At 37.7% G+C, this 17769-nt stretch overlaps 1 protein-coding gene across 3 annotated transcripts in view; it reads left to right on the top strand.

The window, feature by feature from the left end:
- ERCC8 (ERCC excision repair 8, CSA ubiquitin ligase complex subunit) overlaps positions 1-17769 on the top strand; it is a 45042-nt gene that overhangs the window by 21946 nt on the left and 5327 nt on the right. For 2 of the 3 annotated variants that reach the window (XM_066569634.1, XM_066569635.1), the window contains 2 exons: positions 5478-5564; positions 7245-7605. In XM_066569634.1, the coding sequence (XP_066425731.1) occupies positions 5478-5564; positions 7245-7313 (156 nt within the window). In that variant the 3' untranslated portion in view covers positions 7314-7605. Of the gene's footprint in view, positions 1-5477; positions 5565-7244; positions 7606-8960; positions 9042-17769 lie in introns of those variants that run through there. The other variant, XR_010785329.1, reaches the window with a different exon arrangement.

Below are 17769 nucleotides of genomic sequence, written 5' to 3' on the forward strand. Positions count from 1 at the left end.
AGTAGCTTTGATTGAATCACTGAGACTGTATTACTGAGACAGACTTCACTGAAAATTACGGACACATTATGAACATGAGTAGACCTCAAGCTAATAAACCTTGCTAGATCTGGAAGGCAGTCCTGGTATTAATAGTCAGTGAGATACATTGACTGCAATATTCACATTGTGGCTAAAGCACATCTTTTCCAGAATGTTCTTGAAAAGCTTTTTGTCTTATCAAGAATAGTTTCCCAACAAAACTTCTAGTGTGTTTATATAAAGCTATCTTTGGTGCTCTTTTTGATAAACTGAGGAGGTGAGGCTAATTAGGTCTCTCTCTGTAAAACATGTTTTACTTGTTTTACTTGTGGTGTCTCTACCTTAGCATTTGAGATCCATGGTAAAGGATCACTTATGTATGCATATGCACACAAGAACTACATCAGTCACTGTATCTAGAAGTTTATGATGTCAACAACTTCATTTGCTTATCTGATGTGACTCCTGATTCTCTTTCAGAAGCACCCCTTTCCAGAGTTCAGTTCTGTACTGTAGAAGTATGACTGGGTTTTCTTTTTTTGTAAATGCTGTGCTTTCAGTTGTATTAAATAGTTAGTCTGAGAAACAACATTGCTATATGTCGTGATTTGGCACTGGCTTAATACCAGGCATCCACAAGAGTTGTTTGCTTACCCTCTCCTGCTACAGTTTGGCAGAGGAGAGAGAAAAAAAGAATTAACTAAGAGCTCATGAATTGAGGTAAGGATTGGGAGAAAAACATTCTAAGGGCAAAACAGGTTCAAATTTAAAGGTATAAAGTAAATTTATTATTATCAAAGTCATAGGAGGATAATGAGAAGTAAAATAAGCCTTTAAAACACCTTTTTCCCCCCTCACCCCCTCCTTTCTTCCCAGCGACAGTGCAGGGAGGCAGGGCATGGGGATTTGGTCAGTTCATCACTGGAGATCACCTTCTGTTCACTCAGGAAGAGGAGGCTTTCCTCTGCCATGCTGTGGGATCCCTCCCATGGGCAAACAGTCTTCCCAAAAACTGGTGTGGTGTGGGTCACTCACCCACAGGGTGCAGTCCTCTAAGGATAGGCTGCTCTACTTTGGAAGCAAGGGCTCTCTGTCTCTGGAAGCAGAGGCCCTTTTTTTCTGGACAGGTCTTCCACTAGATCACAGCTTTCTCTGCATCCACCCACTCCAGCATGAGCATTTTTCCCATGGTGGATCTCTGCATCCCCTGTGGACTTCAAGCATTACAGGGGAACAGCCTGTTTCACCATGGTCCTCACTTGCAGAGGAATCTTGGCTCCAGTGCCTGGAGCACCTCCTCCCCCTCCTTCTCCACTGACCTTGGTGTCACCATGTTCTTTTCCCTCACATGTTCTCACCTCCTCCTCTTCTCTATCTAGACGAAAAACTGCTGCTCATAAGTACCATTGCAAACAAGTTGCACAAATTCAGATTCCTGCAGGATCCCACAGTGCTGAGAAGTTGATCTCATCTAGGTTCCATGCTGGGGAGTCGTTCACCATGTTTGTGCCATCAGCCTCGTGGCGGCCAGCACCACGTGAGCAGTGGTGGCTGCCGCAGGCGGCGCCGGCGCTGTTTGACGCCTCACCTCCTGCGGGGTGCTGGAAGGGGAAGCTGCTGCTGCCCCTGCCCTCTCTGCCCGCAGCACGGCTGGCCAGGGGCAGGGGCCAGGCAAGGGGAAGCCATGGGCTGCACCAAGATGGTGGCATCCATGGTGCCTCACTACCCCAGGGAAAAAAAGGTGCGCTGTTTTCATTTTCTCCTTAAATGTCATCACAGAGGCATTACCAGCCTCTCTAATTGGGCCCACAGCGTATCCATCTTCAGAGCCATCAGAGACTGGCTCTGTTGGACATGGTTGAAGCTCCTAGCTGCTTCTCACAGAAGCTACTCCTGTGGCCCTCCCCTGCTACCAATAAACCAGGCCATGCCAAATCCACACATCCTAATCAGGATGTCAACACCAAAGGTAGTGCTACTGTTATTTTCAGTGTTCACACATGTACTTCCAAGTATCTTATCCTATCTTGACACAACTAAGTGCATTCATCAGTCTTCATGTAATTCCGATAGAAATTACAATTTTGCCAGTAAAATTTCTTTCCTGAGAATGTAATATTGTTTGTAAAATTTATAGTCACCTCTTCTATTTTACTCTCTCAAGTATTATTAAATCAACATGCTGCGAAGTTATTCCCAACTGTACATTTGTATTTTGTTACTAGTTTTAAGTAAAATCACTTTTGCTTAACAAAACATGCTCTATTGCAAATTCTCTTGAGTGATATTTATATCTATATTTTAACTCTACAATAACTTAATCATTCAATAATCTTTTCCATTGTCATGTTTAGGATTAAAAATGTCAGTTCATTCTTGTCTATATTATTCTGCCTTTTTTTTTCTTTCTGCATGGCATATCAGCTCACTTTCAGCTTTGGAATTTTTAAATACATATCAAAACATAATTAAGCAAGCTGCAAGTTTTCCTTGATGGTTCTTCTGTATACATAGCTTACATCTGTGATGTATACAGTGGTGAAATGTGTAGCAGTGGCTTTGTAACTTTCTTGTTACTTGTTAGCACTTAATTGGACTTTATTATTCTGTGTTCATGAGAAACAAGATCTACATCTTTTCTGTAGTTCTGGCCATTTCCATGTAGTATTCTCTGTGGTTGTTAAGTGTTCTTCATATTAACAGTCTTACAAACTTTTCCTGCTGTCTTTAACCCTGGTGACTGATTTGTGTCCGACCCATCCCTAAATCTGGTCCTTGGGTTTTTCTCACTATTTTTTACTGTGTTCAGAATTCCTTATTAGTATTGATTGCTGTCAGTCCCTCATGTCCTTCTTGTTCATTAACTCTATTTTAATTGCTATCTTTGTTTCACCTCATAACTAGAATAGGCTCTAAGAAGAAACTTAAACTTTGCACCAATTATGTATTTGAATTTATATATGAATATGTATTTGAGATGAGAAGTGTCTCATATTTGCTTGGAACCATATAATCAAACTGATCACTGATAACCAAGCAGCTAGCTATTTGAAATTCAACTATACTACTCTTTATCTGTTCTTATCCAAATTAATTAGCATGTTTGTGTGAAATACCTTTTATGTTTGAGGTGCAGTACAGAGCTGTCTCCAGAGAGTGGTATGAGCTTTAGTTAATGTGTGTATATATGCCTTTTCTGATCCTAGGAACAGAGCCATAAAATCCACTATATTATTGTTTGCCTGTACTGTTCTTACGTAAATATCTCTATAAAGTTAATAAGATGTTAGACTGCTTGAGTAATAAGAACTGCAGAATTTAGCCCTTTAATAAGAAGCATTAATTTAATAGGAGGTCAGTAATTTCAAGGGTGGTGTGGAAGAGAAAATCTTCATTGTGCAATATCTTAGATGATGTTTACAGTTGGATCTAACATACTAGATACCAGTGTGCCTGCTTAGAATGATTTAAATAAACAAACAAGACCTATGTTTCCCTTTCAGAAAAAGAAATCGCATAAATCATCATGTATGAATAACATGTCATAAAATAGTAGGTGTGCAACAGGAAGGAATTTTTATTTAAATCATACTGCTGCTCATACTGCTCAAGAGTGCTAGTGACATCTGCAAAGGTATTTGGCAAATCCAGTAGTAGGCTATTACATAAAAGTTAACTGGAAGTTAAATTAGGTTTCATTTGCAGTCTTTCCATATATTGTACTATAAACATGCATAGAGCATGTTTGTAGTGCAATATATGTGTCTGTCTTGTATTATGACATAATTCTACATAGAGGTCACTAGCTCTTCTTTTGACTGACTTATGGTGTGAGTCACCAGTTCAGGTAGTAATAATTAATTTTAAGTATTGCTTAATGCAGTGGATATTAGCTGAAGATCTTGCCATACCAGGATCAGAAAGTGAGACAAGTGGTAAGAAGGATTAAAATGGAAAAATGCAGATGTCACCGTGACATTGCTCATAAGGAGATATTTTGGCATAGAAAGATCTTTTGAAGTTCTTAGTGATATTCTAGATTCTATCAAAGGCAGAAGGCTCAAGTAGAGTACTGCTGACAGAATAAAGTAGAGTTTGACCTATACTTCGGTGTACCATATCTTCTTTTAAGCAAGGTAAGTAGGATGGTTATGTCTCTTAAAATTGCAAACTCTTATCTTGAATGTTCTTTATGCATGAACAACTTCATGCATAGTACCAGCTTTTGAAAAGTATGGCAACATAATTCATGCAGTTCTAATTATATATAAATTATATAGGAGGCTTCCTGCAAAGACAGACCTGTGATAATATATTGAGCTTACATTGAATCAACATACTCATAAAGTGCACATATGCAGAGAGTTGCTAGTTTAAGTGTAAAAACCACCATACGTAAAGTAAGGCTTTCGTTCTTCATACTGTGAGCGTGAATACTACAAAAAAACCCATATGTCTCACTCAGGAAGTTTAAATACGTGACAATACTCAAGTGTTGTCAGACATAACATAAAATAAGCAGGAATATAATTCAGTATTGAAGGCATATGAGAATATCTTCATACCTGTTAATTTAAGCATGTCGGAAAATGCAAGTGTTATAGGTGCAAAACTTACTGCAAAGATGGTGTTAGTATTTCTCACCAGCAAAATTTTCTCATCTTAGAGTGACAGAGGAGTCTGTATTTCCTTTAGTACGTAACTGCAGAACTGTTCTTTAGTAAGAACAGTAAGAAAATTAAGATATATTTGACCTAGGGCTATTTGATATAAGGACTGTTTGTTGCCATGTGTTGCAGGGCGTCTTGTGCAATGGGATCTCAGTCCTTAGTCATTACTGTAACAACTTATAAAAATTATTTATATTAAAATTAATAAATTAGTCTTTCTGATCCATGCCCTCCCAACAGGGTACAAGCCTCATACTCTACTTTTTTCTTTTCCTTCCCTAGGCATACTGAAACTATATTTGCTTAATACTTCTTTGTTCCATACATATTCTCTTTTCTGATGTCTTACTAGATTCTTGATTCTTCTGAGTTTATTCCTGGGTTTTAATTATAAGAAAATATTTATCTTTTTTTTTGTTTGTGTGGTTTTTTCAGGTTTTTTACTAGTCTATAAACAATCTCTTAAGGTGCCTAACTGTTAAAATAGGTGTCTTTTTGGAAGATTAGAGAGAGGGAAGAAGAAAAATGTATTTAAGCAACACAGTTCATTTCAATGTGGTTTTGCTGTTTTGGTGAGCAATCTGGGAAAAAATATAAAAACATATTAATTTTGTTTTGGCATATTATTTAAAATACTACTTATCCAGATTTATAATATAAATTAGAAATTTACTATTTGCCTTTATTTTTAAATAATATTCACTACCTTTTTTTCTGCCCAGTATGGTATCTATGTCACTATTCACTAAATTTGTGTGAAAGTAACTTTCACTTGTTTTTTTACAGGAACTTTATAGTGGTAGCAAAGACTGCAATATCCTTGCATGGGTACCAGCTCCACGAGAGCCAGTTCCTGATGATACTTCTGAAAAGGTAGTGAATTTTTGAGTTTGAACTGTACTTTTTTGTGGCTGTTGTACTTGGGCAGGTTGTGTGGAAAGTCAATATGAAGTATGTGATTCACTACCAATATTTTTAAAAATTTCTAACTAAGAGGAGAATCACCTATTATTTCTGTGCAATCTTTTGATTCTTGTAGGGCTTTGAGAAACCATTTTCTCTTGTAGTCTAGCCAAATCTTTTGGAGGCTGCTACCTTCCTACTTAGTTAAGAGTAGTTCATGTCATTTGACTATGGGTCTTTCAAATTCTTCTTCTTTCATTTCCAAACTGCTTTCTGCAGTTTGTCCTGTTTTGGAATTGTAGAGGTGCTAGATTGTATTTTAAATTGTTAAGAATATACTGTGTATTAATTAGTAAGATTAGGGATACCACACTTCATACACAAATATTTTTGATGTGAATATCAAAGGCCTGGGACAAGACATTCAGGGTGATTGCAGGGAAGATCATATGTAAGACTATTTTCCAGTAGAGTACTTTCTCTCTCTCAGACAAGAAATATTTCAGTGAACAGCCTGAGTGCCAAAAAGTCTATATTTTAAGGAACTGAAACCATTCACAGGATCAGAGTCTGGCAAACTCTACTGATGTTGAAAAATTAGGGTGTATTAATGTTTTGGCCCATAGCATGTGAAAATTCCAGTTTTTAAAATTTCAGTATCATTCCAGTTTAGATGGAGAAATTATAAGAAACATAAAATTGTTGTAACATTTGCTTTTTGTAAGTTTTTGTATTTCAAAGCTATCCTTCACTTAAGCAGAGAAGAAAAATACAGTTCCAAAGGTCTGATACCCTAAACCCAAATTGTGTGGACCTGAAATTAACATTTTTGCTGTGATAATTTTGATGTGAAGAAATTGGATTTTTCTTAGTCTGAAAAACAAACACCCACAGCAACAACATTATTTACTTAGCTGATTAGAACTGCTCCTTTAAATTTGACACAGTGACAGTATGTAATATATGCCATTGTTTTGAAATCTGTTAAGCTACAGCTGCTGTTTGCAAATGCTGTAGATGAGCCCTGTAGATGAGATTTCTCTGTATGAAGCTGTTTTGCTGCCCACAGGCCATTAATTCATGTTTCATCTCAGGTGCTAGAATAGGCATTTGAGTGCTTTTATGACCAGAATCTGAACCCAGAATAGAAGTAAACAAGAAAAATAATTTACCCTAAGTCACTGTGATTCACTGCACTGCATAGCTACAAACCCTTTAGTTGGACCCTAGTGGGGTTGAGGTGAGAAATATTTCTTGGATGTGGATAGTGGCCAGGGCTGCCTCTATCTATGAAACTGCAATGTTAAGTTATGATGGGCTGAGGATATTGTGATCTAAATTAAAGCAGTGGCACACAATAAACACCCTTACAACATTTGTTACATTTTGTACCAAATATTTGTAATACTTCCAGTCAGTCCTCCAGATATTTTATGCTGAAATTGAAATTAAATACAGTACTATTTCTTTTCATAATTTATCATGTCTCAAATCAGCAGAATTTCTAAAAAGGTAGTTTAAAATAATCCAGTACTGATGAGAGAATAGTTTGTCTACATGTAGTCATTTAAAAAGTGCATTTAGCTTTGCCCTTATTTGATTGTAGTATTTTTAATTAAGCAAAACACTGAGAATTTTTATTTTCCCTAGTCTCTGCCTCAACAACATGTAAATCCAGCATATGAAGATGCATGGAGCAGCAGCGATGATGAAGGCTGAATTTAAATTATGAGCTGATATAAAATTGGCATTCAGGCACTGCATTCACAGGCTTTTACAGAATTGGACATTGTTGGATTTCTCACAACTGGATTTTAGGTACAGTTCTGTTAAAGCAAGGTCTTTCAGAAATAAGTTTCCACTGTTCTCTGTGTTTCTTTGTCACTGTAAAGTTAAATCCAAAGGATTTTTTCATACTTGCTGACTTTTGTACTTGTACATTGGTATTCTTTATTCAGTGTTGAACAGCTGATAAAGAAAAAATAAAAGCCCTTGGGACCAGTCAAAATTACATTGCTTCTGTTATCTTTAGTACATGAGGAGAAAATACATTCATTTCCAAGACACATGATACAGAGGATTTTCCATGAAAGAGGGGTAGCTCAGAAATACTTCCAACTTACTTTTATCAGTGTCTTGAAGGAGCAGATTGTATCCATTTTCAAGTGCTTATGTGCTGTGGGAGTCAACAGATGTTTGTGCCTGTTGTTCTTGCATTTTCAGTTTTGCATATTTTTCCATAAATGCGGTACTCTCTTCAGAAAGAGGTATAGCAGGAATCCTCTATTCAAGTATTTATATGGTGACCCTATTATCTAATATCTGACTCTGCCCCAGAAAGCTTAGAATAGAAACTAGTTTAGAGTTTTTGTTGCTCCTGTTAGTAGTTTTTAAGATCGGCCTTCTATGTATGAATCACACATCTTTAGCAAACATGAAGGATTCCTGGACAGAAGCAGGGTTGAGGTACAGTACAAGGCAGTGAATAGGTCACATTTCAAGTTAAAAATATTGAATGTAATCCTTCCAAACTGTTTTTATCTAAAACATTTTGTGGTCCTAATGCCTGCTCTGTTTTGAAAGGGAGGAGTTTTGTGGGGTTATTGTCTCATCTCAGTCGCTAGTTTGTGCTTCAGACATAATGGAGTGTCTGTCACTACAGAGACTAAAGAACGTTTTCAGATTATTTTTGCTGGTGATGCTTTAAGCATCAGTAAAAACAGGTCCAGTATAAAAGCAACAGCAGGACAAGGTTTGTTGGCAAGGTTCACTCTTAAGGGTACACTGAGGAAAAGCAAATGAAAACCTGGACTCAATCAGTCCAGTCTGAAATAAACCAAAAACTATACCACATAACTTATAACTGAAGTTAAATGATTTAGCAAAAGATTCATATAGGATTTACTATACCACAACAGTAACTTACTTACCGACCTAACTTACAAATCTAAAGTACTTAGAGAATCTAGGGGAGCAGAATTTCTTGTGCACTTGGTACAGAATATGCACACTTGCATGCACACAGGCACACAGAGCCTGTACAAGGTGAAAAATTCCCCTCAAAGTAGTGAAATACCCACTTCAGATGCCTTTGTGAAGGGTGGAGCCTCAAGGAGTCAGGGGATCTTCCAAATACAGCAAACTTGGGAGTTCTCTGGCTCTGAGAGGCCCCACTCACAGGGGCTTTGCTGATCACAGCTGCTGCTCCAGAGAGCTCAAAGGGTCCCACTTTGCAGCACTGTTTGTAGGGCTGCAAGAGAGGGGCTTTGGTCATAGCAATGTTCCATCCTGGCCACACTTTGGGTTGGAAACTTTCTTTGAAAGTGAGAGAAGAAAATACATTGTCACACTTGGGTTCTTATTCAGGCAAAAAAGTGTCCAAGGCTGATCCTTAAAACACCGGAGCTCGTTGGACATCACAAATTCCTGGGGACAGTGTTTTTACTGGTAAGTCAAGAGAGGCTCAGTCTGGTTGCTGTTCCTAAGGAGCATTTCTCAGATTACATTGGGAGAGAGATTTGATGCACTATTGTGGAATAAACTTTTAGACATCCATTTTTGCCTAAGTTGCACCATGAAGGATTCAGCTCAAGAAGAGGTGGGCTGTGAATTATTTGTCCAAGTATCTTCTTAGCCAGATGCCTTTGGGTTTAGTGTCTCAAACAGTTGAAAATAGAAATTAGTTGCCTTGGGGGCTTCTTGCACCTACTGGCAACTAATATCTTCTTCATAGGAGTCCTTCCAAATCCTCTTCTGATATCAGTTGTTGCTGGTATTATTCTCCTTCTTGACTATTGTCTTCTGCTGGAGGAGAGGTGTTTCTGTCAAGGGAAATGAGAAACACTTGACTCTCCTGTGGCCAAGAATCCAGACAGATTCTACAACCCAGCACCTGCAAGCCTTCTATATAATGGCAGTTGCTGACATGCAGTGTTTAGTTTCCAAGTTTTAAAACCTCTTGGTACTAGCCAGCATCTCAAACACCAATTTCTGTGAAAGTTCTACTTTGAAGAATGACATTTTTACTATTATTTTCTTTACTAGTTCTTTCTGTAGTTGTGTTTTTTATTTAAGCTTTTTTTTAGAAAAAAATTGTATTTTATATCTTCTGCATTCCTATGGCAGCTGTACTTAATTACTGAGTGTTGGTGTCTTCAGAATGAAAAATTTTAAAGAGCAGTAAAGGTATACTGTGTATGATTTTTCACTGCCAAGAACTAGGTATTAAACCAACAGTATCAGTTGCAACTGCCATATCTTTCTTGTGTGTAAGTTAAATGTTAAAATTAAATCTGAGTTTTCCCCTTTGTTTATGCCTTTCTGCTTATATGCTTATGTCATGTATTTTAATAGTATCAAAATTCTTTCAGAACCCAAAGTGGAACAAGTAGAGTGGTATAGACTTAATCACACTTTCCATCCTTACCCATCGGTCAGGTAAAAATGAGACATCTAAAAATCCAGTCAGGTGTCAAAATGGGTGCTCTGTTCATACTGAAATAACATTATTCACTTGAGAGTCAACTAGCTCATAGCTAGATTCTTGCTGTTAAGAACAGTAAAAGTTAAGAGTTTAAGGAGAGAGCTTAGGCTGCAATGAACTGCATCTTATCTCACTAGTGGTACTGGGATTTAGTCATACATATCAGAGAACATAGCGAATCTAATCTTAGATTCTAGAGAATTTAATCTCTTCAGGCTGTTCTGGGAATTGAATATTGCTTAGAAGACTTTCTTTGTCTGCCAAGGCAGAGATTTTTATTTGAACTTGATACAGTAAGTGTCAAAAGATAGAGAAGAATTTATTTGTTCTTACAAAAGATCAAAGAGTTTTCTTTTCCTTCTAGCTGAAGGAAACAATGAAGCTGGAGTCAGACTGAGCTAGTCCAACTGAAGAAATACAAAGAGCCTAAGACAAGTCTCCTTCAGCTTAAGTGGAAGTGAGTTCTGTGAAGGCAGTAAGATAGAACTCTGATAATTTATGCCTAGGTTATGATGCTCAAGTACCTGATATTAAGACCTCCAAGAAAAACCTTGTTCTTTTTTTGTTCCTGTACACAGATCTGGAAGAAAGCATTAGCACATGAGAATTTCTATATAACTATCTCTCCAGTAGAGGGAATAACCAGTTAACACCATATTCTTACCTCCCTTTGCCCTTTTTTCTGTGCCTGGTGTACTAGCTCTTGCACACAGACTGACAAATCTTGAAACTTAGAGATTTGTTTGCCACCTTTTTTGCATTCATTGGGTTTCTTGTCAGGCCAGACTTCTCACAAGACACCTGTTTTTTTTTTTTTTTAATTAAGAATGATTTCCTCTGTCAGCTTAGGATCCAAAATTTAAGAACCCCATCATAGTAAACCTGAAAAAAAATCTCAGACTTGCCAACATCAATAAGATTGATTGTTATGTTTTTCTTCCCTTTTTTTAATATTTGTATTATAGTTCTTATCCTACCTTGAATGTATGCATGCATGTATATCTATGCACAGAAGATATAAAAGTACTTGAAATACCACTGCTTTGGCACCACTGGAAGATAGTTCTTGGTTTTGGTCCTACCTCATTTTTACATGGAGGCAAGGGTCTGTTTCACATAGTTGAGAATTGTAGGCTCTTTAGTGCACATGGGCCTGGCATCTGCCATAGTGAATGGGTAAACTTACTGCTGGCTTAGTACACACCAAGTTTGCAATACCTAGTCACATTATGGGCGTATCAGTTAAACAACAACATCTGTATAAATAGAGGTTTTTTTAGCATGGTTAAAGTAGTCCTTAAAGAGCTTGAGTATTGGCTGTTAAGTGCTATGGTTATGCAGCTATTCTCACACTTAGCCACCAAGATGTGTGCTGAGGTTTTATGTCTTGAAAGCAGTATATTAGTTTCAGTGGTCAGCAGTTAGTGGTTATAATACCCAACTAAACAAAAGTATGTAAAACATATCAATAAAGTTCTTTTGTGTGGTTAAGACTGAGTTATGAAATGGACATGTCTTCTTCCATCCTCCACCATTTTTGGTTTGTTTTAGTCTATTTTATAAAAATAATGGGAATGGAGGATAAAAAGGGATGACTGAGTGGCCAGGAATTCAGGCAGGTGCATAACTACCCCCACATCTTCATCCCTTCTAATCATGTCTGTGTGTGTAGTCAGCCTTACCCACCAGCCCACAGGCTCTGCCCAGATGACAACTAACCAATGTCATCCGACATGCCGGCAACCCTTAACCACGCCCAGTCCTGCCAAATTCCACTGAGCCCAAAAGACTGAAAAAAAAATATTTGGGGCTATTAAGGAGCATTTTATTTACACATGAAAGAATATTTTAATTGCATAGGCATACAGCATTGTTCCTAATTTTCATTTTATTACCATTTGCCTTCCAACTGAGTTAGAAAAAAACCAATGTATTTTTAGTGACATGTTTCAGCTTTGTGCTAAGGAGTCTTTCAGACACTCACTAAGATCTGTACACTGGGAACATTGCAAATCCACCCTTTTCTTACAGCTGTGAGGCAGAGATACATCTGCAGTCCTAAACAAGTTTTGTAATAAATTTCCTCATGCCAAAATTGAGATTATAATCAGCAGTTTAAATTGGTCCAACCAGTTATTTTTACAGCCATATGTAATCTAAAGTAACATGTTTAAGCAAGAACTGGGTAATGTATTCAGCAACAAAAATGATATGTGTATGCCTTTGTTTAATACAAAATGGGTTAATGTGGGAGGGAGAAAAGAGGGGATTATTAAAAGATTTTTTTGCTGTTCACATTTGGAAAATACTGAGTGTTGTCCCTTTCTATTGTTTCTAATTGCAAGGCATTTGTTGAATAGACTACTTTACATTAACTAAAGGTCTTAGCTCCCAACATAATTATTAAAACTTTCTAAGAAAATTTTGAATCATATTTTTAGAAAAGTTATCTCAAAATACATATCATTATAAGTTAAGAAATATTATTTTGCTGGATATCAGTGACAAGAATTAACTTAAATTGGGTAGACAGCCAGTTCCATTTGTATATAGAATTTAAAGCTGATTCTTAATCTTCTGTGTTAGTAGTCCAGGATGGCCTCTAAAAGAAATATAGTTATTAATGCCTGCCTGCAGTATTTTAATTTTATCCACACAAATATATCTTGGTCTGTGTGATGGATCTTTAACACGTCATTGCCATTTTAAGAAAGGGGGCAACTCCTGTGAAGAAAACAGAGCGACAAGAGAAAAAAAGATAATCCTTTTGTTGGGTTTAGGGCACATCTGTTCTCCAGGCAGCAGCGTGACACAGAGCTGTGGAGTTCAGCAGATGTGAGCAGCCCCACCATGCGCTGATCCACCTGCCTGGGGGCGCTGCATTGGTTCACCTGGACGGATGGGGCTTTGTTGATAGGCTTCTTTCCTATTTTCTGTAGGTACACTGTGTCAAAGGACACAATGAATGTGGCTGTTTGGGGAGCCCGTGTTTGCTGTGATAAAAGATATACCAGAGAGTAGGTGTATGTTAAGAATATCAAGTTCTCATGTTTTGTGGCAGTTAGAAGGGAGTGTCTTGTGTTGCTCAACAGTTAATTACTGTTGCTATCACCTCCCACACTGTTCTGTAACACCACAGGAAATCAGCTGAGGATTATTCTCATGCTAGCAAAGATTAAAAAAAAAGTGTTTGGGGACTTTATAAAATAATAGATTTTCCCCATCAGTAGTTCTTCCAGGTGGAATATATGGCCCAGAGAATATGTTTTTGTACCTGAATTATGCAGTATGGCCTCTGAGAGTTGAAGTTAAGCTAAGTATTCAAACAGTCGGATGTTCAGTGGTTTTGAACTGTCACTACTGCAACAGGAGCCTTAGACTGAGTGGTTCTCCTACACATCTGTGGGAAATGATCACATTTGGCATGTGTTTGGAATGTATTGCATGTTCTCAGGTTAGTGCACAAATTGTTTCCCAAGAAAAAAAGCAGTCCAGTTTTAGAGTTGCATGGAACTTCGACATCTGAATACTATTCATCATTATTTATAAAGTAAGTTTCCAGAACACTTAATTGTTTTGCAGACAGCTAATATACCTGAGGGCCTAAATGAATGTTTGAAATAGCTGCTTCATCCTGTTCTGCCACTCTGGTTAACTATTGAAGTTTAGGTTGACTAATGAAGTATATCAAAGTAATTTAAATAACACTCTACAATGAGCTGCTGTATTAAATGTAGATACCTGTGATGATTACTGAACCTTGTAGTATAAGAATTATACTGCTGCTTAGCAGAATTCCCCTGTGTTGGACTGTAGGTTTCACTACTTAAGGAGGCTTGCTTTGTGTGGCCTAAACATGTAAAAGATCTTACTGGTACATCTCATATCAGTAAGAAGGTTAATCATATAATCTGGTGGCCTTGAAAACTGTGCTAGCAAAGTTTTTTTCGTGCCAGAAAGAGGAAAAATTATGCAAGCCAAAAGGTAGTAGCTCAAGCACTAAGTGTGACAGGTACAAGAAAAATAAGAGTGTCATGGCTTAATCTCAGAGAGTGACTAAGCACCACACCACTGGTTGCTCACTAGCCCCAATCCCAGAAGGATGGAGGGGGGCAGATAATGGAAGGGTAAAAGTAAGAAAACTCCTGGGTTGAGATTAGAATTGTCTAATAATTGAAATAAAATATAACTACAATTGTAGTTATAAATTGTAATTAAAAGGAAAAAGAAAAAACAACATACATCAAAAAAAACCCCACAACAACAAAAGAACAACCAAACAAAGAAAAAACCAAACCACAAAGAGATAGAAATAAAATTCAAGAAAGACGATTGAAGCTAATAAAAACAATTGCTAACACCTGACCAGTGCCCCTCCCCACTCTTCACTTTCCCTCAGCTTTATATGCTGAACATGATGCCATATGGTATGGAATATCCCTTTGGTCAGTTGTGGGCAGCTGTCCTAGTTGTGTCCCCTCCCAGCTACTTTTGTGCCCCCAGCCTCCTTGCTGGTGGGACACAACAGAGTGTGAGCACTGCTCAGCAACAGCTAAAACATCCCTGTGTTACCAACACTGCAGAGCAAATCCAAAACATAGCTCCATGACAGATACTGTGGGGAAAATTAACTCTACCCCAGACAAAATGAGCACATACATACAAGGAACAAAGGAGCCACTCTAGTTTACAGATGAAAAGGTAGAACCCTACTTGTGCCACAAGATACACAGGGCTTGCAAATTCAACAATCCTCCATGGTACAGTGGTGCATCACCAGGGCTAATGCTCACTTCTGTGTTGCACTGATCTTCCAGACCTGAAGGTGAAAGTCCTGCTTCATGTGGACCAGTCATGGGAGCTGTAAAAGCAATGCTTTTCACATTGCTCCATCTTGCCTCTATCTCCGTTGCTTTATCAAGGGTAAATTAAATACAGGTCCTTCATGGTCCCTAGCTCCTGTCTCCTCTCTCCCCAGCAGGCTGCTAAGAATCTTTTCTATTAATTTGCCTCTCCTTTCTCTACTGCATACAGCCATGCCCACACAGCTCTCCAAGCCAGGACATAATCCTCGCCTCTCTGTACACCAAAGTCCTCAGTCCTTTATACATCCATTGTAATTCATCAAGCTCGTCTTAAATTTGGTAGTTCTGTTTGCTTTTGGAGTATTACCCAGCCTCTCTGGGCAGTCCTTAGGCGTGTCCTCTCCTTTCTTCTCAATTTCCGTTTGGTTACCTGCTTAGGTGCATACAGAGGTTTGGTAATTCAAATAGTGTTTTGAGCAGAAGAACATGAGAACTTTGGTCTGAAAGACCTTTGACTCTGTCAGAGTAGAAATGTACCACAGAGTAAGGAAAATGGGAGGGAGATTTCATTAGCTTTTTTATAACTTGGTATTAACATATACATGCAGTTTCTAGAATCACACTGGCTGCTTGTCAACTCACTTGGACCTGGTACAATATTTTTCTATGAGCTAGCAGCTCATTGGTTTTTACACTTGGAGCATTTATTCATTAAAGTCAGTCAAAAATGTCTTGAAAACTTGGCATTTTAATTTTTTTTTTTCATTTTATAATTGATCTGTGTTCATTATTCTCCTCTGTCACCTGCAGCTTCTTAAAGTCTTGCAGTCATATACAAAAGTGATTACATAAATCAAGGTCTAGTTTGTCTGAAGAGACATAGTTAAATAAAAGTACAGCTGAGCTATTACAGAAATCTTTCTAAATAATCATCACTACTACCAACTGCTATATTAAAGTATTTCTCAGTTTTATAATAATTTTTGCAGTGTAAACCAACTGTCAGCTTTGTTATTCATGCTCATTTGTAGATGATCATTCTTTTTTTACCCAAATTAATATTACTGCCTTTCACATCAGGATTTGTTAAATGCAAATCAAATTTGTCAAATTTAAATCTAGTTTCACTAGTTCAAACTGAATTAATTTCTCTTAAAATGTTCTCATTGCCTTGTCTCTTGTCACTATATCAAAGACAAAAGATTTGATGGTACTGAGCTGCAAGGCCTGCTCCATGCAGAAGTGAGATTTTACTTTATAAGATGATTCTGCATTATGCTTTCAGCAGCATCCCATTATTGTAGTGTCCCAGGCTAGTGTTAACCCAGAAAATGGACAACTGACCATAGCTGGCAAACATTAGACCTTGCTTCTTTTGCATGATCATATCACCCACTCATCTTCGTTTCTGGTATCCTAAAGCTTTAACCCCTTCAGTTGTCATACCACTGAATACTATTAGCAGAGGTACATTAAACATATGAATGATTTCATAAAGAATGTAAACCTTAATCGAACACTAACAGAAAAGCAGAAAAGCATTTTATTGCACCCAGAGATTATAAATATTATAAATTGTATTATAAATTATTATAAATTGTTATGGGATAATTAGCCAAGAAATAAAGGGGCTATCTAAGTAGCATTGCTTTACAGTGCCTTGACAGAGACACCTAGCTTTGGTAAAAGCTATTGGCAAAAATGTCTTGAGGAAAGTAAGAGTTCTTCCACACCTCATAAAATCTGAGCTCATGCTACACAAACCAGAGAAGATTTCCTTGATTAGACTCTGCAGAAATCTGCCAGTAAGTAGTTACTCTATATTACTCCAAATCCACCAAATGTTATTCCAGACAGAGCTGTCACCTATTCAAGAAGACAAAGGTATTACCAGAGATGACAAAATCAGGAACAGCCAGCCCTGTTTACCTCTCTGCCATCTCTGTCTGCCTGCAGTTTTTGAATCACAGTGTTTACGGTTTTTGAACCTCTCAGGGCTGTTAAAGACAGTACAGTTGGGTACAGGGATGTCCTTGGCAACTGGGTGATAGAGTTCAAAATTATTAAAATTTATTTTGCATCACCTCTCCTCAAGTGGCAAGAAAGTGACCTCTGCTGCAAAATTGGATTGCTTCTTTGCTCTTCATGAATGAAAACCCTCTTATGTCTTGTTAGATTCTTTAAAATAAAATGCAGTATAATGAAAGGAATTTGTAGGGAGACTCTTCCACTACATCTTCTCTGGTTGCTTCTTCCTTTTTTTTCTGTTTTATCTATTTCCGTTTTTATATTACTTAGACTGTTCTCCTCCCCACCTTTCTTTGTAGCCTGTTTGAAAAAATAAGGTTTTTCTTAGAAACTCTGATCTAAAAACCTTTTAACTGTTAAAGATTAACCAGTAAAGCATCTGTGAAAAAGCACGCACTTCCCTGACGTTTGACTCCATCCTGCCACGTTGAGAAACTCCGCTATTGTAATGCTTCAATAGCTTGTTCACACTTACCAGATTGACATGAAAGCAGGCTAATGTCACGCCACATAACATCGGGAGCCTCAAAACTCCCTAACCGTTAAGGGGTTTAGGACCTGTCTTTCAGTGGCACAATCAATTGATGATTTTGATTGCAATTAAGTCTTCTACTGAGTTTTCCGAGAGTGGTTTGTGCTCTTTCAGAGTGGAACAGAGTTGCATGAGTGCCTGTGCACAGAGGGAGAGGGATGAATACAGCAAATCAGTCCTAGGTAGAGGACACAAAAAGGGCTTTTTAGTAGCTGGTATTTGGTTGACCCTGCTGGATGTCAGGTGCCCACCAAAACTGCTCTGGCACTACTCTCCACAACTGAACAAGAGAGAGAAAATAAAAGGCTCATCAGTTGAGATAGGGAT

Source organism: Molothrus aeneus, chromosome Z, assembly GCF_037042795.1.
Source record: "Molothrus aeneus isolate 106 chromosome Z, BPBGC_Maene_1.0, whole genome shotgun sequence".
Classification (NCBI taxonomy): Eukaryota; Metazoa; Chordata; class Aves; order Passeriformes; family Icteridae; genus Molothrus; species Molothrus aeneus.